General features: G+C 39.7%; 1 protein-coding gene across 1 annotated transcript in view; it reads left to right on the top strand.

Moving 5' to 3' along the window:
• LOC121962894 (fibroblast growth factor 14-like) overlaps positions 1-21,696 on the top strand; it is a 37,185-nt gene extending 15,489 nt beyond the window's left edge. The window contains exons 3-5 of the mRNA XM_042513215.1: positions 1,818-1,921; positions 19,116-19,314; positions 20,662-21,696. Of these exons, the coding sequence (XP_042369149.1) occupies positions 1,818-1,921; positions 19,116-19,314; positions 20,662-20,810 (452 nt within the window). The 3' untranslated portion in view covers positions 20,811-21,696. The remainder of the gene's footprint in view (positions 1-1,817; positions 1,922-19,115; positions 19,315-20,661) is intronic.
• The last annotated feature ends 4,198 nt before the right edge of the window (positions 21,697-25,894 follow it).

Below are 25,894 nucleotides of genomic sequence, written 5' to 3' on the forward strand. Positions count from 1 at the left end.
TTTCATGCACTCTGGCACCTTATGTATAGTAAAAGTACAAACACAATTCGCAGTGTGAATTATTTTTTTTATTATTATTGAAAAATGGTTTGGGGTCCAACCGGCACCCTATAGGGCGCCACAGTTGGCCTGTGAGCCGTCAGTTGACTATCACTGTTGTAAAATGTGCACAAACATCCTGAATGTATAGAGAGAGTCAGGATTCACCTTGGATTTAGTTTGACTTTGTTTCTGTCATAACAACTCGACTGTATATGCTGTCAGCAGACTAATCAATAACTCTGTAATGATAAGAGGCAGTCAGGTCGAGAGTCCAGGTTTCAGTTGACCTCAGAGGGAAACGTCCAGAAGATTTTCAACAACCTTGAAAGGTCACAGCTAATGATGGCCAATAATCAGCCTAATATTTGTCCCATTTTCACACTAGAGAGGCGGTAATTACAAGTTTGTCTCACGATGGAAAAATAATTCTCCAGCTTCATTATTGTTGTTTCACACTTAAAAACAAAAAGGTAATTGCTCCCTTGTAGCAGCTCCTCCATCATTGTTTAATGTGAGTTTTTGCGAGCCAAGAGGTTCTCATTATTTAATTGGAGCATTTCCTCATTTGTTATGCTAATCTGACTTTTTCACATATGGACTATTGTGATAGATGTTTGTAAAGCACTTCTGCTAAACCTCCACAGGCTTGTACACACTCCTCCTATCCCTTATGTTGTGCAGAACTACATTTTTGGTTTCCTCTCTCAAAAAGTCAGTAAAAGCAATCCATAACTGTCACTAAAAAGATGATAGTCAAGTCCTGGAATGACTAGTAAAAACAGGAATAGTTTATGTCTCAGGTGAGTGGAGCAAATCTAAAAAGATACAAGACAGTAAAGGGTTGCAAGAAGTGAACAAAAACACCAGTGACACGAGCATTGTCCTTTAAAATACCTGCCTGGGGCTATAAGTGTGTGATCAGCTGTCTGTTCCTGTGCCATCACTGACTGCCGTTCTTCAAATAACACTGACCCGATGGAGCCAAGAGCATGACTGCGCCTTAGAAACGGCAGACTGATATTAAAATCTTAAGGAAAAATTGCTGCGGTCAAAATATGGTACGTTGACATGTTGCAAGAACAGTTTCATATTCTGCATCGGTCAGGCTCTAATCTGAAGTGGAAAAATTGGTTGAATTTGTAATTATTAATAACACTTTTACTGATAGAGCATTGGGAACTATCCGACCCCAAACAATGAGGAAGTAAATTCAGTGTTTGCAAAACTTTTTTGCTTTTCTGTTGTTTAAATGCATGTTTAGACTCAGATGAGAGCATCAGTACTGAATAAGAAAGACTATTTCCACACTACTTAACTAAAACATCATACATTAAGCCATTTATATTTTACAGTATGGTTGCAGTGATGATGATCAGTGACAGTGTAATAACATATCTAACTGAGATACTTCTGAAAATAGTTATGTTGCAGAACATCAAGAAAGGAGCTGGATGATTGGTAGTGATTGTTGACTTCTTTTGTTACTACATAGAATCCCTTTATTGTAAATTATAGAGTTATATACAAATGACCAATAAAGCTGAATCTGAATTTACAGTCAATGTTCGACAGACGTCGTCCTCTACAAACTCTTCGTTTAAAAGCCCTGCAGGTGGCCCCTGGAGGCCGAGCTCCTTCCTCACCTCAACAAATAACCAAACCAACTGAGCAGCAAACCAACTGACATGTCAGTTCTCAGAGCACCACATATCAAGAAGAGAAACACACACACACACACGCGCACTTTAACTCAGTTTGTCTGCTTTTGTCCTCAGCTCTGTTCAACTTAATTCCTGTGGGTCTGAGAGTCGTGGCCATCCAATCAGTCAAGACTGGCCTCTACATCGCCATGAACGGAGAGGGTCACCTCTACTCATCGGTAAGCACACACACACACACACACACAAAGATATATATAGTATACAAGCATGCAAACACAAGAATGAATATTCCTGGTGGACAGTGTCCACAAGACATATTTTTAGGGGCATTTTTTGTTGTTCTTGTTGTTGGTCTTTTTTTGTGTGCAGTCCTGCTGAGGGCTTAATGTTTCTTTCTTGAAAATTGTGGTGCTTAATTGCAAATCATGTGCTGCTCATCCAGGTCCCGCGTGTTTGGTTTTAAGCTGTGGTAATTATTTGTCAGACACAAATGGAAGTATCAGCCGGTTTTGGCAAATCTCTGGTCATTTTTAAGTCCTTCATCTATCCACAGGAGACAGGATGTATAAACAGCTTAGGAAGGTTTAATTTTGATCAGATTTATTTCAAACATGTCAAAAATAAGATAGAGAAATTATTATACAAACAAGCAGACAAACAAAAAAGTTTAAAAATAAAAAGCATAAAGCAAAAGAAATGGTCAAACACATGGTTACTTAGTTGAGAAAAGGAGTGAGAAAAAAGGAGAGGAGAAATTTAAAAAATGTGTATTTACTTTGTATATTTTATTTTATTTTTCCTGTAACATAATCTGAATATAGAATTATTATAATTATAAATATAGTATGTATTGTTACAATTTTCTAATAATCCTCCCCTCTTTTTCAAACTAATTTTTAAATAATTTTCTTGTCACCTTTTACATATTTCTTGCGATTTGTGATTTGATTTTTTTGCCAATTTGCTCATTGCCTTTTTCCCCCCATGTTTTCGAAATCTAACCAGTTTGCTCAGGTTTCAAAGGGTAAAGTAGCTTGTAAAAGGCATCTGAATGCCGCAGAAGAAAACTGATGTTGTCTCAGGTTTTGGAGTTCATATATAATCCAAAACTAAACAACATGCAGTTCACTATCACAGAGGACAAGGAAAACCTCTTACCAGTGATTTTTTTTCTTTTCTGCTTTTCTCTAGCCCATTTCTGCTTAAGCGAAGCGATTACCAAAATTATTGGAGGATAATTTTCGTGTTTCAGCCCCTGTGCAAAGTGTAGCTGTCTGCACACTGACGACAGGTTCTCAGTCGAGATAAATGGATCATTAGCCAGTTAACACGACATTCTCATCATCTCATCTCATTATGCTGCTCAGAAGAACCACTGGGTGACTTTAGTACAACTCCCCTCAGTTAGCCGCTGTGCAGACCGTTACATTCACTGTGTCCAGGGACCCGACTGTCTGTCTGCGGAGCCTCCTCTGCTCCGTCTGCAGCACAATGAGGAAAAGTGTATCGCTCACCGAAAGAGCAGTTACAGACTAATCCTCCTCTGAATTATACAATAAATAACTTATATTTAGGCTTAAATCTAAAGGAGAATTGAAGCAAGTATGAAACAATAAAAGCTTTTTTTTCATGTGAGGAGAGAAAGATTTTTTTTTTAGGTTTTGTGTGATAGAAGATTGGAGACAGGTGCCTTACACAGAGTGAGAGATAAGAAAAGACTGAGAAATTAAATATATTTGTCAAATTATGTAGCAATATGCATATACCCTTTGAAACTTGTGCAAATTGTCTTGATTTCTTTCAAAAACATGGAAAAAGGCAGTCAGCAACTTACCCAAAAAATAACAAGAAATTGAAAAGTTACAAGAAAATTGTATTTGTAATTGAAAAATTAGCAAAAAAAGAAAGTAAAACAATAACAAAAAATAGGAAATTACCTGAAAAAAGTGCTAAACAATGTAATAAATAGTGTATATATATATATATTACCGTAACCTAATTTTAAATATATTAATATATGAAATATAAATCTAGTTTTCTTCATATTTTTGCTAGTTATTTGATAATTTGAAACTGATGCTGATCCAGGGTTTAAAGGATTAAGTAAGTATGTGTCAATGTCCTTAAATGCCATTTTAGAGGCTTTTTCTCTGAGTGCAAAAGATTCAGATAAATGAAACAAAATATGATAAGTTGCAAATGAAAACTGCAAAACAGACTACCAAAAAAGGAGCTAAATTAGACACATTTGTCAAATTGTTGACATTAGAAGAACATAAAGAACAATAGGGAGGATGTGATTGGAGAGAGGGATGAAGGAGGTGCAAGTGGAGGGTAAGTAAGGTAAAGGAGGAGCGGACGGCTGCTCGGAGATCTGCTTGAGCAGAATATGAATTATTTCCATGCTGACTCTTCAGAGAGTTCACACTCTTTCACTGGCATCTCTTCTCTTTGACATCATCCCTCTTTCCTCCCCTTCATTTCTTTTTTGGGGGGTGATGGTGATGACAGGAGCCAGAGAGGAGGGGAAAGGAGGTGAAGGGAGGAGAAGACAGGAGAGGAGAGGTGATGGAGAGAGGGGACAGGGGAATAGAAATGGGAGGTGAGGAGATGAAAGGGGGGAAATGAAAGGGAGAGGTGAGAGGAATAAAGGTAAGGCCAGGGCCAATCATGAAATAAAGAAGGAGAGAGGGGAGAAGAAAGGGCAGACTTGGATGAGAGGCAAAAGAAAGGAGGTGAGGGAGAAACGGGACACAGACAATGAGAAGAAAAAGATGTACAGGAGGAAGGAAATAGTTGTAGAGAGAGGAGGACAATGATGGAGAGTGAGGAGGAGAAGGTTGTAGACAGAGGAGGAAAGAAGCCAGAGAGGAAGGAGAACAAAAAATTGTAGATGGGGAAGGAAAAAGATGGAGAGGAAGGAGCAAAGGTTGTAGACCGAGGAGGAAAAAGACAACGAAGAATAAGGAATAGATTGGTGAAGAACATGATGTGGAAAAAGATGTACAAGTAAGAGAAAATGTTGTGGACAGGGGAGAAAAAAGCCAGGGAGGAAGGAGGACAAACATTGAAGACAGATGGAGAAAAAAAATGGAGAGGAAGGAGGGAAACTTTGTAGACAGCATAAAAGAAGATGGAGAGAGGGAGTAAAGGTTGTAGAAGTTGGAGGAAAAGGTGACAAGAAAGGAGGAACATGGTGTAGACAAAGGTAGAAAATGATGGTGAAAGAAGGAGGAGAAGGTTGCAGACAGAGGAGGAGAAAAATATGGAGAAAAAAGAGAAAAAAGGTTGCAGGCACAGGAGAAAAAAGATGGAGAGAAGGGATGGAAAGACTGTAGACAAAAGAGAAAAGAGGGCAGAGGAGGAGAAGGAGGACAAAAATTGTAGACAGGAGAGGAAAAAGGATGGAGAGAAAAGAAGGGAAGCGTTGTAGACAGAGGAGGAAACGATGCAGACGGAGAAAAGAGGTCGCAGACGGAAGGAAAAAATAGATGGTGAGGAAGACGGGGAAAATGTTGTAGACAAAAGGATGAGGAGAAGAGGTGTGGAAGAGGAAGGAGAAATCGCGAGGAGAAAGACAAGAGATCTGTGCTGCTCTGCTGGGCTTTCTCAGCCTGTCGCTGAAAGTCACAGATGCATGAGGGCTTCCTGTAAATAATTGAAGAGGGGGAGTCCCCCCCTACACACACACACACACACACACTGAGTAGAAATCCCCTCTAAAGCTGCAAAGAGGGAAAGTGAGGCTGTGTGATCATGCTCCAGCTCTGTGAGTGATGTGCAGGCGGCTACATGATAACGAATATATAAATGACATACAGCAGGTCTAATTCATCATGATGTCAGCACTGCTTGATGTTTAATTGGCTGCTGCAAAGGTCCCGGCAGGTGTAGTGTGTGTTGTAGTGTGCGGGTAAGGACGGCACTACTGCGCCTGAAGAGATACTCATTAAACAATACGAGGGTGCTACCACAGCTACAGTTTGTTTTATCCTGGTCTGAACCGGCACTGTGGCGTTTTTACCTTTATATTTGTGTGTAATTGGTTCGCGTTCAGCGTGAGCATCTTGTTTATCGGCCACAGTTTGGATTATCTTTCATCCTGCCAGGTTAGATATTGTGGAGGTGTCAGGAAGTCGATACAAATCAGATTGTAGTTCCTGTACCTTGGACTAAACACGTTGCACTTGTCGGCAGTCTTTGCTGTAACATGTTAGTTCAGGCTGCGTTTTGCCCTTGGGAGAATTTTTATTAATAAGAATAGCTCAATATTCCCGGTACAAACACACAGCATTGAGGGAGAGCATTTTAAGCACTGCGAAGGCACTGCAATCATTATGATCAGAACATGATGTACTGACTACAGTATACATGATGAGGTGTTTGTGGAGCAAATATGCAATTAACGGCATCATATTTATTTGCATTTAATATCTGTCATCTTTACTTTCTGTGTTTCTAAAGGACAAATAAAGGACAAACATGATTTTTTGTAGCACAGCGCAGACAAATCATAAAAGCAGCCTTTGTTATGTACTCAAAACCCAAGATAAAATTGGCTCTTTGGCACCATGTGGTTACATTTTTAGTTTGAGATATTATGGCTCACATTTTTCAGCTCCAAATGAATATTAAGAAGGTGAATCTTACAAAAAAAAGACTGCAATTATTTTTATTATTAATTCATAATATAGTTGTTCAGTTAGTTATGTAGTCCAGTGCCTTTTCTTTAAGTAACCCCTTCATCAACACCACCTTCAGTTTCCAAATAAATTGGTCATTATTTAACACTGTTTTAATTATAATAATTTTTATACAGTTTTGGGAGGAAGATTCATTTAATCAAATAATTATAATAATGATAACAATAATAATAATAATAAATAATAAAATAATGTTTTAATGTTAATCATCTGCCTGGCCACTTTGTGCGTTGGCTCTGTTTTCTGCGCCAGCTGGAATATGAGAGCTGTTTCAGTCGAGTGCGTTACTACCGGGCGTGTTCGCTGTCGAGATGTGCTGCTCGATATTATGAGAATTAGCTAAATAAAAATAATCATTTAAATTGTTCTTTCCTGAATTGTCTCTGTTCTAAAACACATTGTCTTAGTTTCACATGTATAAAATGCCCCAAAATGATTACTTTAAACGTGCTGCATTACCACATTATTTGAGTGCGTGGTCATTATGGGATTTGTTCTTGGCGCAGGTGCGTTATTGCATGTTGCAGTTCTGGTTTGGGAGCGGGTCTTGAAAATCAAACCTGTGCAAGACTCAGCACCACAATATTTCCATATAACCCTCGTAACTGCAGGAGTACCACCAAGAGCACAAGTACTCCTGGTTGGGAATCACTGATTTAGTCCATAAATGTCAGAAAAGACTCAGAAAAATGTACATCACAGTTTTAAAAAGCTCACGGCTCACTTTTAAATTGATTGAAAAGCCAAAGATGTTCCGTTAAATAAAATAGAAAAGCTCAAAATCCTCACATTCAGGAAGCTTGAACTAGCAACTGTTAAGTAAATAAATGATTAAACAGTTTAAACAGTTTTAAACAGGGTTTTGTTTTTGTGAGGGTAAAACAGTAATAGTTCTATTATTTGCCTTTTTCACACTTTTGTCAATTTACCAACTCATCAAGCGAATTTTGTGATTATTATTGTATAAAAATACTGTTGACACTTGTCCTAAAAATTAGATTTTCCTTGTGTAGTACATTCTCCGTGCCGCAGAGCTCATTGAGCCTTGTTCCTAAATTTATGCTGCTCTGCTCCCAATGAGATTCTTTATCCTCTTATTGCAAATTGTTAATGATATGCTGCAAACTTAGTTATACATGGTAGGACTATCTTATTAATCCCAGATCCCAAGCATCTGGCAGTGTGTGGTTGTGCATGTACGTGTAGTGCGTGTACGGTTGTGTGTGTGTGTTTTGGGCGTGCGTGTGTGCGACTAACAGATGGCACAGTGTGCAATGAGCTGCTATGTGATAATTATGGAGCATGCTGGGGAAAGTGAGGAAAGAAAAAGTGCTGATGAGTTTGGGACTGTGTGTGTTTGTGCGTGAATGAGACTGAGTGTGTGTAATGCAGGCGTTGGTGTGCGGTGTGCTGTGTGTATGTGTGTGGGTGTATCAGGGTGGATGGTGTGGATAGAGGTGTCAGGATGTCAGCTTAAAGGTGAAAGAGGAAATTGACACTTTTTCTGCAACATGCCATTATTTCTGCTACTCCTACTATTATTATTACCTTCTGCTACCTCTATATAAGCGGGGGGATTAAGATGTCAGACAATTATTATGATCGGGATAAAAGAGGACAAAAAAATGTTTATGTGCCGGTGTGGCCAGGAGATGTATCTAGATCGTGCCCCCTCTAAAATCTGCTTGTTTTTTAAAATCTGAATTTTGCTGACTGTCCAGCAGCCAAGATTAGAAATGGAAATGTATTCCTCTGTGCCAGCTCCTGTGAGTCAGACTGTTAGAGCCCCAGTCTGTCTGCTGGAGAGGTCCTGAGAGCCCGAACACCATCAATTCAAGTCCACCCTCCATCCATCTTATTCTTCCACTTGTTTTGGGGCTAAAACTCGCCTTCTCCTCTTTCTTCTCTCTGAGTCCAGGTATCCTCCGGTCATATAAACATCTTAAAGTAGAGGATGGCAAATATCCTTCGGTTAAGTCTGGTCCTCCACAAAAAGTCCCCTGAATGAAGTTAGAAGGTCAGTCGTGTTTTTAGCGGGAGAAATCCAAAGCCCATTTAAATCCCATAAAATAACACTAGTTCACGCCCGGGGATGTGCGTGCCGCAACCTTGTGCAGACCACAGATCTATATATTGGTGCAGACTATCAAATAAAGAGGCTAAAAAAAACAGTTTGGTAACAACATAGCTTTTTAACCGCTGTTAAAGAATGATATGATATTTCTGTCATTCAATCTACAATTCCACCTTTGACCAAAAAGTGGGTTACAGTAGCAAAGTGCTGCTGTCTGTGTTTTCATTCACTGAATCCACTGGTGGAAGAAGAAACAAATCAGCGTTATTTATGAAGTATTTTTATGCAAAAGCAGGAGCAGTGAATGAGACGAAGGGCTTCAGCAGCCTCTACCTTTGCCAATTCTCAGTGCCCATGTGCAGTTTCAGATTGATTGGGCAACCCATCAAGGAGAGAAATTGATACAGAGAGACGGATGGAGTTTTCTTCATTTAATAGTATACATTAGTAATCTTTCTTAAAAAAACTTTAAGCTCTCAGTTTGTTTGTTTTTTGCCATGACAGCACATTTAAAAAACAAATGCTATTCATCTCTGCTTTTAACCTCACCTGAATGTCGTAGTAAAATTATAAAGCTGAACATAGAATCCAAAAATATCTTGTTTAACTCTTTGAAACCTGGATTGACGATCGTTTTATCATGCTGCAGTCAGGGACTTTTCACAAGCTATTTAACCCTTTGAAAACTACGCAGAGTGGTTTGACTTCTTTTGAAAACATATGGAATGAATCCAGAAATTGATAATAGCCGACTAGAAAATTACCTAAAAATTAGTTTTAAAAAATGGGGGTAGGATTATTAGAAAACTATCAAAGATCCAGAAAACTATATTTATAATTATAATATTATAGAATTAAGATAATGTCACAAGGGGAAAAAGTTTACATACATTTTTACATATGTTTTTGTTCTCTCGCTTTTTCAGGTAATTCTCTTGTTAATTTGTACTTATCTTGCTCATTTATGGGCCATGATTTGTAAATTTGGTCATTGCCTTCTCCACATCTGCATGTTTTGGTTTATTTTTCTTTTGAAAGAAATCAAAGCAATTTGTTCACTTTTCAAATGGTGAATCTGACAGTCCAAGACCCAAACGCAGTTTACTCTCATATGACCAAAAAATCAGAGACCATAAAATATGAGAATTTTTTTATTAGAAAAATGACTTTCATCAATTATAAAATAGTAAGATTAATTTTCTGTTGGTAGAAGATGAAACTAATCATTTCAGATCTTTTTATTAATTACAGTATAAAACACAACATGAAGAGACCTTTCGTGCCCTTTTCATTATTGAGGATTTGTCCTTCCACTTTTGTTCCACCTCTTTTTTTCTCTCTCTCACTTCCTGAGCTACAGTGTGTTTTCTAACAAACAGGATGTTTTCAACAAACATAGGAGTGTGTGTGTGCTGTACGTATGTTGCCGTGTGTGTCTGCCTGCCGCTTGTCTGTGTACGTGGGCGTGTACTTCCATTCACAAGACAGTCGGTACAGCACTCAGACAGAGTGAGTCCTGTGATGTCTACATCCACAGAGATGAGAAGGAAGACGAGTGGCAGAGAGAATAAATGTTAGCCATGTGAGTCATCGTAACACACACACACACACAGAGACACACAGAGACACACAATTTCTGGTGACTAGAGAATGAATTAGTTGCTGGTGTGTCTCTTCAAAGATGTCGCTGTGTGCATCATGACATTGAAGCACCACAGGGCAGACATCACACTGAAATAGCAGGTTTGGACAAATCCAGCGTTTGACAGCTATTAGCGGTGTACGTGTAGCCTTCCTGCGACGAATCACAGTCAGCACCTTTTGTTAAGCTGTTCAGGGACGCTCATCAAGGTGGTTTACTTAAACCTACAAACTCAAAGGCACAGTCACCTTTAATAAAGACTGAAAAGCTGGCTTATTGTTTGAAGTTTCATTCACTGATGTGATTGCATTTCTGCAGAAGTGATGAAATCTGCAAACATAACTCGCCGCCAATAAAATCCTGACATTTTTCTGATGCTGCCATTTTATCGTCCCAAAACACCAGTCCCAATCTGAAACAAAAACTCCCCAAACTAGACATTTACAAAATTGGATGCGGACCCAAACCACAGTGAGACCATACTGAAATAGACCCAAGAATAATAAGACCACATCTAGATGCAGTCGGCCTGAACAGACCCTTGTAGAAAGAGCACACCAACATGCGGTTTTATCAGTTAACAAGCTGCTGTGGTTAAAAGGAGCAGCATAATGATAATAATCTGCTCACAACAAATAGAAACTAATCCAAAAATAATTTGTTTATATGCGTCAAAGACTAATTCAGAGAAATAAATGAAAGTCCTATTTTCACAAGTGGCAAAAAACCTTATCCAACCTGATTAGACTGAGTTCACTTTGGACCTTTCCCTTCTCACTGGGCAGTGTTTTGGTGCAGATAAGTTGACTGCATTATTGACTTATCAAGGTCAATAAAAAATATCAATTATCATACGATATGATATGGCACTTGTGTTTTTATATATGTTTGTTTACATAAGAATGTCGCCGAACATTTTAGCCAACACGATACCAGCAGGATTTTTCCCGATCGTGAAAAGACATCGGGACAGGGACTACGACATGACATACTATACTATGATTTTTATTATCATCCTTAATGATGTACTATACTATGACATTTTTATCACATTTAAATGACATAGAGTGTTTAGATTTACATAATAAAAGACTGGGTTTACCAGGTGTCTAGATATAGTTTATCAATATTTTACAGAAGTTATCTCCCGATACAATCCACTCGTTCTGTTTCCCACCTAATCCTTTAGGAATGCCTGCGCTCTCAGTTGTTGCTCCAGCTCTAACACACCTGATCCAATTAAGAGCCTCACATTTTCATAACAGCGTAATTGGATCAGGTGAAGCAGCTCTGGAGTGGCTGAGGAGCACGTGGTGTTCCTGACATGGCGAGAGCGACGCTGTGATTGGAGTCAGATGTACGCTTTGATTCAGTCTGTCTGGGCTGGAGGACATCCTTTCAAGTCCCCTCTCAAAGCGCCCTCTCCACTTTTGTTTTTGTATGCTGACACTTTTCTTTCCACTCCTCCTCTTCCTTCTTCTCCGTGGGCTTTCTTTTCTTTAGAATGATTTGTTTACCCACAGTTCCCCTGGGTAATTAGTGCTGTGATAATAACTGGTGTTGGAAACAAACACACCCACTCACTGAGCTGCACACACAAACACACACACACACACACACACACACACACACACACGTATATATGTGCACAATGGGATGAAAAACAACTTCCTTGAGCTTAGTCGCATTAAGCAATGTTACAAGTAGAGCAACTGCAAACCTGAACGATGCTTCCTTCTGTTTATTAATTATCAAAGTTTTTTTATATAAAAAACACATTTTTATGATTCTTTAAAATAAACTAAAACTGAATGATGATTCATTATTGCTATTCATTTTAAGGTGGTCATTTAAGTCATTTATTGAAAGAAGATGAATTGCTTACTATATTGATAATCAATCAATTGTTTCAGTCATTTTTCATGCAAAAATGTCAAACATTTGCTGATTCCATCTTCTTCAGTGTGAGGATTTCTTGTTTTTCTTCATCATTTATGATGGTAACGAAGATCTTTGGGTTTTGGACTGTTGGTTGGACAAAAGAAGCAAATTAAAGATGTCACTTTGGGTTATTTGGAAACTGCAATGACCTCTTTTGCAATTTTTGGGCATTTTATAGAATAAACAATTAAAAGATTTAGTCTAATTGTATAAATGATAGAGATACATTTTTTAAGTAACTTTCATATTCAAGTACTTACATTTACTGGAAGACCTGAAAGATTTTACCTATTTTTAGATAATAAACAAAGAGATAAACATCATGTTCAGATGTGTGAGGTTGCAGGGCAAGTACACTTAATGTTAAACAAATACTGACATCTAAATGAGTACTCAAGCACTCGTGCACATCTCAAGTAAATGATAAGCAAATTAGCCAATAATAAAAATAAATGGTAGTTGCAGCCTGACTTATTATAGTTTTATTGATTTCAACCATATAACCCAGCCTTATAAACTCAGTAACATTTAATGATTTCTTGGCAATGGAAAAGAAATAGTGACAACCAGGCATCTTTCAAAAGCACAGGGTACATTTACAAAACAGCTAAACTAGAAAGCTCAGCTAGAACCATTACTCTTCTCTGTTGTGCTGCCAGCACTGAAGAAAATACACTGTGGGAAGGTTGCGCCGTGTGACTTTGCTGCAGCAAAAATTGTCAGTGTTTTAGGGGTGTTCAACAAGAAAAAGAGAGAGCTCAGACAAGCATCAGAAACAAACAAAGGGACATGTGGTGCTCTCCAGACAAAAGAAACAACAGTGTGTTCTCGTTTACCTGACAAGGTCCTCTAGTCTGTCAGGAAAAAGGTCTGACATTATCATGGCACTGCAAAACCTCTACAGCAGGAGATTTGGGTGGATGGATGGGTCAGTGAGAGTTGGACATGGGAGGCCACTTTCAGTTTTCTACCAACAGTCAGCAACTTTGTTTTCTTTTAACCATGACCGCCGCTGCTCCCTTTACTCAAACTGTTTTTGTGCTTAAATTTAACCACATCTCAACTGTAGAGACAAAACAGTCATATGAATCATTTTGATCAAGGTTTAACCATTTGTAAGGCAGTAACAAACATATTTTGACATTTAGTTTTGAGTATCTTTTGGATGATTGGGACCTTGTGAGGCTAACCTATGAAAAAACAGACTGTACAGGTTAACAGAGGTGGAATTACACTTAAGCATGACAGTGTGTGGTAGTCCCCCATCACGATTGATTCACAGTTCAGCATCACATTTCACTCCTTGATACCATCACTGTAACATTAGATGTACTGTACATTGTCACGCTATATCGCTCTTTAATTATGTACCCTTGAGTAATTGTGTTTACATGCTTTAATTTACTTAAAGTGGAAACAAACCCCCTACAGCAACTTCCACTGTTTCTACTGTTACTTCAGTTGTTCCACCATCTTTTTGCTACTGGGGATAGTAAATGCAAAGAACTTGATTGATACTGTTTTGTAACTGTGGATATCTACAGATAGCTATTGTAGAAAACAAAGTAGCAGTCCTTTTCATGTTTTGGCTGGGTCACGTTTGACGCCCCTCCGTGGGCTGCTGTGCATTTCCGTCTGCCACCCAGTGGCAGACGGAAATGCACAGAGTGAGGCTTATGTCTTTTTCTAACATACAGCAAGCAGGCAAATTCTGGCAGATTGAATTAGAAAAATTGTCCAGATACACTTTGAGCGACAACAAGATTCATGGAGCCTATCAGACCTAAGGAACGGCATGCTGTTGCTCCGAAAATAAGTTGGAGGTGTACAAATCTTGGTCAAAATGAAGACAAGACGAGTAGCTGCTTTCAAACCACTGCGCGTTAAACACCCTGATAACCACCCTGATAACTGCCTACCTGCAAGAACGTCTCCCCAAAAAGTAAAGCATTTTTAAAAGTGGCGTGAACGGAAACATGTTGTCAAAATGTCACATATCCAGCTGAAGAAGCAGAAACAGAGAAGCGATGTTTACACTGATGGTGTCATTATTCTTAAGCCTTTATATTGTGCAATCATCAAGTGCTTCATAATTATAAGTTCAAGCAAAAACCTTGTAATTTTCCACTTTAATATAAAGCATTGATAGGGAAATCTTCCCTCCCAACTGAATAAGATGCTTTAATGGTGTTTTGTTTTTGGTGTTTTGAATTTTTTATTCAGTTTGATAGAGAAAGTCAACTGCGAGACACAGAAGGTGCAGTGGAAATGATAGATGTGTGTTACTGAATAGGCAAACACTCATGCTCTCTGCCACCCACTCCCGTTGAGTCCATTATCAACCACCTCTGGCAGTTGTCAGAGAAAACACAAGCAGCCCGAGCTGACCCTGCGGACTCCACATGATGTTTTTGTAGTCATCATAAGCCTCATCGTGCCCTTAACTTGCTTTTTTGAGCAGGTGCAAATTAGCTATGGTGTAGCTACGTGTGTGGGCTTAGTTGTTATGTTGTAACCTGTAGATGCACAAGAATGAATCTCGCTTCAGGCTGTCAGTCAGAGCACGGGGAGTCAGATCTTGAAGGGAGAACTTGCCCTGGTCAGCGAGGTCGAATGCCTGAACTGTCAGTGTATTATGATTCATCCAGCTCTCTTCAACAAGACATGTTTCTGATTGTCTGTGGATTAAAAGCTTTGGTAAATTACAACAGACTAAAGGAGATACACTGGAACAGTAATTATTACAGCAGTTTATTGTTGTATTATGAATGTGCTTCTACTGGGAAGCTCCCAGTGGCCAGCAGTCACGCTGTGGAAGCACTGGGTAGCTCCAGTTGCCAAGTCTTGTTATTAGTGCAGCTTTGTGTGGTGCCAAGATGAGAGATTGCTTTTCCCACTCTGGTTTTAAGTTTTTTATTTTTAGGTTTTTAATGGACAAGGGACAAAGTATTGCCTGTATCAATTTAGTATGTTTTGTGGCACGATGTTTCACATGTTAATAGGCTCCTCGCTATCTGATTACGGCTGCTATTCAGGCTGCTGCATGTATGTGTGTGTAATTCAAGAGATAACAATGTGCATGCATGTGTGCAGTGCGTTCTCCTCCACTAAATCTCTGCAGAGCGCAGAGAAATGACAGAGGGAGAAAAAAAAGAAGAGCAATGAGAAAAATACAAAGATAAGAGAAGGGAGAGAGAGAGAGAATCCCCTGCTGTTTTTCCAATCAGGAGGCGTCGTCCTCTTCACTGGGTGATTTATTCTCCCTCCTCTCCTTCATGTCCCAATTTCCAGCCCCACCACCACCGCTACCCCACCATCCGTTTCTTTCATTCATTCTTTCTCTTCTTTCTGTGGGCAGCTGGTGAACATTTAGAAATGACGACAGAAACACATTCAGGCAGGCAGTGTTGTTAAAATGACTCACCTGTAAGGCTGCGAGGTTTTCATCCAAAGTAATTCAAACAGTTCACTTTTTCTTGCTGAATTCAGTCGGGGATAAATGTTGCTTCTCCAGACGAGACCGAGAGATGCCTCGACATCAAACATCTTTTATTTTAAAAGCAGCATTAAATGATGTATGACCTCACTGGCCGGCATTAATAAGTGTCTGGCACCGCTCCCCGCAAAGATCAACCTCCTTAACAAACTGAATAATGAATCCGGTGTGCAGGTCAAGACTAAATATATATTATTAATTTGTTAATTTAATCCAGGAATGAAAAATGTTAATCTCCTCAGAGAACAATCGCACTGTTAATAGGAATCAAAGTCACAGTTTGATTTGTGTGTGTGTCACCGACATTGCCAGTAAATAGAGCATTCATTCATTATAACCTTGTCTTGTTTTGTCGTCAACCAATCATTTAGTCACATTTTATATCCCAGCAAGCCCCCCTGCACCTCCCTCCATTCATCCCCTAGAGCCACAAGTGTGTGTGTGTGTGTGTGTGTGTGTGTGTGTGTGTGTGTGTGTGTGTGTGCCAGTGTCTGATCCCTTGCAGCTGCGCTATGGTGCCACCCAAACCCAGCAGCCTTTAACAAGAGTCTTTCTATGTTAGCATAAGTGGATGTGTTAGAGCTTTAGCACATTGTATGTTAAATTACCAAAGCAAGTGTTTGTGTGTATTTTGCCGTTTTGCTCTTGCCCCCCCCCCCCCTTCCCCCCCCCCCTGCACAAACCCACCCACCCACTGACCCCTCCCTCTTAGCGCTGGTTGGTTGCCACGGCTACAGTGTCGCCTCTCTTCCTCATGTTGCTATGAGACTCGGACCGACAGACCTGAGCTGAATGACAATGTGTCTGTGGCTCTGGCAAGAGGCCCAAAACAACCAATAAGAGACGGTCCAGACAAACACTTCCCAGTCTGGGGGTCTGGGGACCTCCGGGGTGATTTTTTGGGTTGGCAGGAGCCTCCTCAGCCATATGAGGGGCAGTTTATTAACACTATTTATATCCTCCGCAATTGTCTCAATGAGGAAATGTGTCACTCATTGTTAATGATTATGAGAGTTCCTTCATGACATTTGATTAAAATTTGGCCCCAAGAAAGAAAGATTGCTGTTATAAAAGGGGAGATAATAGTGATGCAACTTTACAAGGATACATTAATCAACATATTTGATATTAACAATGGATCAATGCTTATCATAATGAGAAATCCACAGACAAAAAAGGTCGGATAACCCGCCTGCCTGCCAAATACCAAATGTCAGACAGGCAAAGTTAGAGGCTTGCTGATGAGGAGAGTTGAACGTATGTAGCGAAAGAGGAATTGAGGGAGAGAGTGAAAACTCGACTTAAATTTCACAGTTAATCACGGTGACACAAACATCTAAATCAACCAAATCAGAGTCAGCTTGATTTGTAAATTGCCAATTACTTGCTTACATGTTTGTCATGACAACTTTATAAGGTGGTAGATAATTTGACAGATGTTTTCAACATCCCTTTTAACTCTGAACTCACATCATTTTGGCTCTCGCTCACAGAATAAGTTGTTTATTTCCCTCATTTAGAACTGAACTAGGAAAAATGTTGTCTTCTAATGTGGTGTTAAAACTAGGAGCGACACAGTAACAGCGTTACCAGCTACATTATCTCTGAGTCATTTGCTCCTTACTGTTGTTTTGTCTTCAGTGTTTGTGACTTCTACTTGACACAAAGCACTTCAACTGAACATCGTCTAAACTTTGTATTCAAAAAATAATCCATGCTCTTGATCAATGTCTGAGCCCCATTTTAATATGACATTTTGCCGCCCCATTGCATCTTTGTGTGCACCACAATGCACATAAAGCTAGCACAGTGTCAGTTAAGTAAACTAAATAACACAGCACCACAGCTAAAAACAAAACATATGATTGCGCTTCATTGCGATTGTCAGTCGTGTCACTGGCTTCCATTAACAATGACTTGTAACTTGTTGCTGTGTCACTTATTGTGTTATCGTAGCATTACAGTTCACTTTATACATGGAATAATCTGCAATTTTGCCTCTACTGTTTATTATTGTTTATTACCTTCCATTAATGACACATCCTTGATTACAGTTCCACTGAAAACCGATGGAAACGTCATCAGTTCAAATAATCCTGAACAGAACTGGTTCAAGAACCAGAGCTAGTTTGGTGGAAAAAGTGTATGTTGGCATCCAGAGGAATGTTCTCAGTATATGGAAACATTTTCAGTTTCAGAAGTGAAAACACTGCAATTTAATAAATGTCATTTGGGTGTAAAAGAAGAAAACAAACGTTCTGTGTGTCCATAAAATCTGGATCACACTCATGATCTATGGGAGCAGACTTTATACCCAATGACATCACAAGTTTGAGACTTATTTCTCTGGTTTCTGGCCTTGAGAGAGATGATTCATGTTCACAAATATTGATTGAACTTTCCTCGGTTGGGGAACATGTTGGATGAATATTTTAAGTTAAATATGGCATGGTCTTGATTAATATACATCTCTCTATATGGCATATGCATACATTTTGCTGTTGTTCATATAGTATTTCTCTGTCTTAGTATGTTTTATTTTCATGTTTTATAAATCTCAGTGTTGTAATTAACACTTGTGTTTTGGTTTATTGGGTGAAAAATAAAATTTTTCCCACAACAGTTACTAAAATTAATGGACAGTGAACAATAAACTGCAATAACTTTAAAAGGGAAACTGTTGGGATCCAGTTTACTGACTGTTTGTTCCTAAGTGGCTTAATGAAGACACTGACATGTGACTTCAACTGCAGAACTCTGGGGAATAGAAAATGCTAAATATTCTTTGCTGATGGAATAAGAAGAAAAAAACATTTTTAAGATTTCATCTTGGGCTCTGGCTAAATTTGTAGATGATTAATAAAAAAGAATCAATAGATCAGTTGATAATTATTAGCTACAGCCAGAATAGGGAACAATAAACCATGCTGTGTTGATGTCAAATAAGAAAACAGTGGAAATTTCTGACTAGAAATGACATTTCATTGACAAATTCTAGCTTTAAGTTGTAAATATTGCTGGAGTATTTGCAATATGCTGATTTCTGGAACCTGAAATTTCAGACTGCCTGGATTCTGACCTCCACAAAAGACGAATGTTTCATCTCAGGCTGCCTTTTGTACTTGCTGTGACTCAGTAGTGCAAGAGGACACTAGGGAGACACGATTTTTTTCTCCCAGTAAGAATAACACCTTGATTCAGAGCTGAAATATGCTCTGCTGGAGGCGCCTGCGACCGTGGAAGAGAGTTCTGACACATAACAGCAGAGCTGATGTGGGTGGGAGGGTGAGATCTTTTGGGCTTTGTGTCGCCAGAATCAATCCGCTTTTTTATCTGTTTAGTTTGTTGTTCATGTGCATGTGCACAGAGAGTGTCGGGGGAGACTGACATGGGTTAGAGCAGCACATCATTCAGTCAGTGTTGTGCTTCTCCTCCCTCAATATGGTTTCATTATTTTCAGATGTATAGGCAGGCTGATTTATTTTCTCACACAATAATTGTATAAACACTTTAAACAACATGACCCATATTTCTCTCTGTCTGTCTTTCTCCTCAGGAACTGTTTACAGCTGAGTGTAAGTTCAAGGAGTCGGTGTTCGAGAACTACTATGTGATCTACAGCTCTATGCTCTACAGACAGAAGGAGTCGGGCCGGGCCTGGTTTCTGGGCCTCAATAAAGAGGGACAGGCCATGAAGGGCAACAGGGTCAAAAAGACCAAACCAGCTGCACACTTCCTGCCTAAACCTATAGAAGGTAACACACACACTTAAACACACATAAACGTGGGCTGATTCATTTATTTGTATCTAATTTTTTATTTTAGACCAGATATCTTTTGTTTACAAAGATGGTTTCCTGTGTTAAAGAAACATTATGCAACTTTTTAAGTTAAAATAACAGCTTCAAAATCATTTAGAGCAGTGGTTCCCAACTGGTGGGTCGCAGTCCAAAAAATGTGTTGTGGCCCATTCTGTATGGACCGCAAGTGGATTGTCTACGTGTCAGACCAGTTGGGAACAAATGTTTAGATGGTACACTAACTTGAAATAAGGAGAATGGCATCTCTGTCATTCACGCCGACCGGCTCTTCTAGTTCTATGTTACTACGGTAAGCGAGTTGGATCTCCTGGGAGACGAGTGTAACGCTTTATGTCAGTATGTCACCACAAGCGAGCTACAAAAATGCCAGCGCCATTTTATCTTTTTTAAAATAAATTTATTTGGGGTTTTTTTAGACCCAGTGCAATGAACGGATAAGTTTACTTTCATTGAACCTGACGTTATGCTCCTCCGTCTGTGCCCCGAGTACGCTCTGTGCTCCAACAGTGTGGCGCAAACAATTTCTACATGATAACATATATTCCAACAGCTCTCCTGACGAACAGTCCAGCTCCAGAAATCAATACATGGCAGCAGATGTTGATATTGTAGCAGCTGCCAAAAATAAAAGAATGCGTGGGAAACCCTGCTGTCGGTCAGCATTGTTCTTTGGCATTCAACGTCGTATTTTCCAGTTCAAAATCCTTCAGCTTGTCAACAAAGGCACCTGTCCACCTGTCCATGAGACTCAGGCAAGGACACACACTCCTTGTGGATTGTCCTTGTTTTCCCGTTTGGCCAAGAGACACTTCACGACAGCCTCATCAGGACAGCATTAACAGTTTGAAACCTGCAGACGTCGTTTGTATTCATGACAGCAGTGTACCACTATAAAACTGTGAGGGCACCGAATCGCAAACGTATAAAATTTTGCATAATGCTGCTTTAAGTTTTGTTCTTTCTTTTTGTTTTATGGATTATGGAGTAAAGACACACTTTTTCCTACTGCTCTTTATCTCTTAACTTCATTCATGCTTCACTTATCTTCTCTTTTATCTCTTGTTTTCCCTATTTTTCTCCTCCCTTCCCTCCCTTCATCCTCTTGTATACCTTCTCTCCCTCTTTTCTGCTCTCTTCCTTCTTTCATCAAATTTCTTTCCCTTTTTCTTCTTCTCTTTTCCCACCACTACTGTATCCCCTTCAACTGTCCTCTTCTTTCCTTTCTTTCCTTCCCTTGTTGTCCTACCCTTGCCCCATCCACCGTTTTTCTCCCACTACTAGTTGCGATGTACCGAGAGCCTTCGTTGCACGACGTAGGGGAGGCGGTGCCTAAACTCGCCGGGGGCCCGCCTTCCAAAAGCACAACCAGCGAACCAGTGGTCATGAACGGCGGCAAACCAGTCAACAAACCCGACAAGGAGGAGACATAACCCCGCCCCACTTTTCACCCTCCCCCTGGCCAACCAGAGGCCAGGAAAAGCCAGAGACTTGCCCCGCTGCTGCGCTCTCAAAAAACTAAACTGCAACAAAAGGTAACCAAACAAACAAGTTCTGACTGGTCAGCAGCGGGGCTGCACATCCCGCCTCACCTCTCTCCCTGTTGGACGGATCCGGTGTTGTGGGGCAGAGCGCTGCAGCTGGTGGCGGGGGGAAGAGGAGGATGAAGACCGAAAAGTCGGGCCAATGCCAGCCAGATATTTTGGAACTGGGACAGCCCTCATGTGGGAGTCAAAATGACTTAAAAATATAAACAAAACAAAGAAAAAACAGGAAAAAAATGTCGTCTTCACCGGTAATTTTCTGTGACAATCTGTAAGAATGAGGCCCCTTTTTTTCCTCTCCTGATAGTACTGTTTTCTGTTGCCAGGTATGCTTGCTTGATGGTGGCTTCACATAAACATTCACTCACAAACACACATGCACACAACTCCCACCCAAAATCGACCACTTGGATTCGATCTTTGAGTAAATAAAGAACAGATTAAAGCAAACATCGGGCAAAGAGAACGCTTTAAATACCAAACACCGATGATTCAGAGGATGCTTAGTCATCGATCAATTAAGATTTGGAGCAGGACCTTCTGTCCTCAGCTCATAATGAAATGCACTTGAAAACGTCCCTGTGCGATTCATACAAGGCAACCCATCGTATGACCTGTCTCTAATTTTGATCAAACACTATATAGCTGTTAAAAAGAGAGAGTTCTTATTTGGCACCACATAACTTAAAGCATGTTTGTCTTTTTCAGTATGCTTTTATTATCTCTATTGTCAGGTGGTTTATTATTCTGCACACACTGAGCACTAGTGATAACCGAGCGACGATGTTGTACAGACACAAAACAGATTTTAGTGTCTGCCATTCTGTCTTCTTTTTTTTTTTTCTCCCTGTCCAGTTGTGAATGCTAAGACGACACAAGTGTAGCTCAGGAGAGGAGATCGGCTGACTTGTCGAGAGTTTTGGTATCAAGTTGCTCAAGTTAGTGCGTAGCTGAAACCAGAATGATTTCCACAAAATCCCTGTTTGTAGCAACAGACAGGAGGCATGCTGGTGTCCGAGCAGCATGGTAGCAGTCAGCGTTTACATGGAGTAGCAGATTTTGTCGAAGGTCAAACCTCTAGAACGGTTAGTTGTACTTTTACTTTCTGTTGCCTTCCCAAGTACTTGAAGTTAAAAGTAGGAATGAGAGTAATAATGAACAGGGTAAAAGATGTTAAAGCCACTACATGTGACACTTTACTGCACAGATACTGTTAAAAGTGATACTGCGGCAGACAGCACTACACACCACTACCCTCCCACAGATCCAACCCCGGACCCGACGATCGGAGGCCTTCACAGGTCCTAATCTGCAATGTAACAAGTGAAATCTTTAACCTTTTGAAACCTGGAGCTACATCACTTCCCTTGTTCTGCTTTCAGATGCCTTTCACAAGTATTTTGTCATTTGAACCCTGAGCAAATACGTGTGATTTCTTTAAAAAACATGGGAAAAAGGCAATGAGCAACTTCAAAAACAGCTGAAATAAAAATGCTGGGGAAAAACTGTATTTGTGTAATTATCATAATTACATATGTAACATGATCTTACAGAATTATTATACGTTTTAAGAGCTTTGTCCAAGTCTTGTTTGTTGTCGTTCTTTCTTTTTTGTTGTTTTTGGGTTTTTTTAATAATTCCATGCTAATTTTTGGGTCATTTGTTCTTTTGTTGCTCATCATTTTTTTCCATATTTTTGAAGGAAATCATGCCAATTTGCTCAGGATTTTTTCAATATTATTCAATAAACCGTAGAGAAGTACAACAAGTATAAGGTAGCATAAAATGTGTAGCTCAAAAATGTACTTAACTACCATCCTTGAGTGAATTTGCAGTATGTGATTTCTTCCCACCAGCGGAAGTGCAGATCTCTGTGTCAGCGGCTGCATTCAGACTGCTGCAAATTAGACCTTTGAGACGGATTGTCCTTGCTGTTTTTGCAAGTAATCAGGTTGGATTTATGTGTCCAAACAGTACGACACTATCTGCGTGGGTTACTGTGGTAATGATGTAAGCAACAGTAACAGCGTGGCTACACAGGTGATGCAGCTTTCCGACATGGAAGAATGAGAAACGGAGGTTAGGGGTGTCCCCGACTTAGAATTTACAGTCAAATCACATTTGTCTAGTGTTACCTGTCGTCTGTCGGCACCTGATAGTTGAATATTTTTGTCTTTTTATTTGTTTTTTGTTGTTTTTGCTGATTGATCTATATTCTCATTAGCAACATTAGTTCCTTTTTTTGTCTACACCAAGCAAATAAGCTGAAACACAACTCGTCTTTTTTGTTCTAAAGATTATTTTGGCTTTGATTACCTTTAATGGACAGCACAGTTTAAGCGTGAAAGGGGGAGGGGGGGGGGGGTGGCATGCAGCAAAGGGTCAAGGCTAGAATCGAAGCCCTCACAATTCGTCTTTTTGACTTGGTGTGAGACCTTATTTTGTTAAAGGACATATTCCATCTAGCGCTGTTTGTTTTTTGTGTTTTGCATGTTGTGGCATTGACAGGTATCAAAATAGATAGACAGGCAGACAATGTCATTTAGTTTGGTTCCTGCTTGCTTTTCATGGTTATCAACAGAACTTTTGACTTCCTCTTAGAGAGAAAGATGCAAGCCACAATAAGCTTCCCCCTGCTGATTCTGAGAGAGTCATTCATAGCTTCAAAAAATAATTAGCGCTCTGGAAGCACCACGTTCTTTATACATATAAATAAATAGATATATATATATTATTTTTGTGGCTTTTATTGCCTTTAGAATAGAATACAAAGCCTTTATTGTCATTGTACAAGTATAACGAAATTTGAAAGTGCTACTTCTGAAACAGTGCAAGTACTAAAAATATAAACAACAACATAAACCAATAAAATATGAGGCACACATATTATAGAGCAGGGGAAGAGAGAGAGGAAAATGACACGGAGCAAAGGGCTGAGGGTCAAAACTGAACCTGTGCCGCTGCCAAGGACTCTGGGGCGCACACTCTACCAGGTGAGCTAGAGGTCGCCCCGAGCAATGAGTGCTCTGAATACCAAATTATGTCATGTATCATGATTCATTGGGAGAAACCAACCTGATTTTGTAAACACCCCCATATAGCCTGAGTGGAATAATCCTTTGTTTCATAAGCACATATTCCTGCAATTGTGACGATTGAACTGTGAGATTGGCAGTCAAACCAGGCTCCTTAGATAGAATCGTCCAACAGTCGACTTTCGGGGTCACCCCTTAATGGAAGTCCGTTCTTTTGCCCCCCAAACAATTATGCTGTTAAGTCACGGTGCACAGATCTTTAGTCGCACCAGACAAACTCCTCCATAGCACTCTGCAAGTAGCAGCATGGATTCTGCTCAGCTTTTCCGTCACTCTAGATTTGACGTGGACGTCGTGTCTCACATTGTAAGTGATGCAGAAGACACTTTGAAATCGGTTTTGACCATTCAGACCTTTTGGACTGAGACACATCTGTAGAAATCTGACTGGAATGGCATTTCTTACCACTTCCAAATGTTGTTTGCAAAAAAAACCTGGATACAATCTGGTTACGCCAAAAAGCGTATTTTGGAGTCTGAACAAGAGCAGTATTTCCCAGTTGATCAGAGCAGATCTAATCACCTGAATAATAATTTTTGGAGAAAATGTTGTTTTTTTTGACAAGATGGACACTGAGAGCTGTTCAGTCAAAAAAAAAAAAAACATTTACACATTGTGACATTGAATAAGCCTTCACAGCAGCCTACTAAATCTGGTGAGGTTAGTAAAAAAAAAAAAAGTATTAGAAATGTGGTTTCTGTAACCACCCAAAACAAACAGCACACACTGATTGCAGCGTCAAATCCACATAGTGAAATACAGTTTTCTGTGAAATGTTGAGAACAACAGGGCAGAAAACCAAATGCCTTGAAATGAAATTAAACCAAATAGATTCCCGTGCTTTGCCCTCTCACTGTGACAGTCAACATGGCACCAATCTGTTCTGGACTTGAACCCTGTTCAACACCCCGGCTTTCTGTTTACTCTTCTTTCTTAGACAGCAAAACTAGACGCCAATTAACTCTCCAGAAAGTTACAGCAGTAGTCCATCATATCCCTGAGGAGACATTAATACTGTGATCCCACATTTCATTATTAGAGTCAGTGACTATAAGCCACACAAACAAATATATTCAGGAAGAAACTCTGCATCTCTTTTGCTTTGGATCACATTTTTTTAAGCAAACCAACCATTTTGCATTTTAATCAGATCCTTGAAACACTGTTGTATTTGTCGAAGATGAATGACCTCCACTGATGTTCCCAAAACTACAAAGAAACAAGATAAAGCAGCAACCCTAAAAAAAAGCAAAACAAGGCCGTATCCTCACAGTTGTTGCGACATTAAATGAGCACCCCCAGCCTTGAGCAACAGGTGTGTGCCTGTGCAGCAGGTCAAACACTGCACAAAAAGGAAAGCAACTCCGATGTGTTTCATGTTGTCGCGCTGTGTTGTACCGTACACTCGGCTGCTGAAGAGACTGTGAAAATACAAGACAGCTAACAGTGTTTCTAATTGGCATTTCTCAGATTTGTTCCTCACATACACCACATTTTTCTCTCCTCTGATTCTCATTAGCTGTTACTTGCCTTCAAAAATGTGTGGCCGACCAGCTCGCATTACATAAACAAGTCTAGTCCAACATCCATAGATGCTGTTTAAAATTAAGATATTTTTTTAAAGCCACATGTCAGTGAAATATGTTTGAGATAAAAGAAAGATCAGAATTTAGTGTTATCTGTGTAACCTGAAAATCTGAAAGTGAATGTGACGTGTGTCATGAAAGTTTTTTCTGGTTGTAGAGACTTGCTTAGTGAGTGCCTCTCATCCTCGAACTTGAGATGTGAGATCCAGGGCGGGTGTAGATTTATGCGAAACACTCGGCCATCCTGATCTCCAGCTGGGCTTTTCCAAAATTTCAAAATTCTCAAAGTCGC

Source organism: Plectropomus leopardus, chromosome 24, assembly GCF_008729295.1.
Source record: "Plectropomus leopardus isolate mb chromosome 24, YSFRI_Pleo_2.0, whole genome shotgun sequence".
NCBI classification, from domain to species: domain Eukaryota; kingdom Metazoa; phylum Chordata; class Actinopteri; order Perciformes; family Serranidae; genus Plectropomus; species Plectropomus leopardus.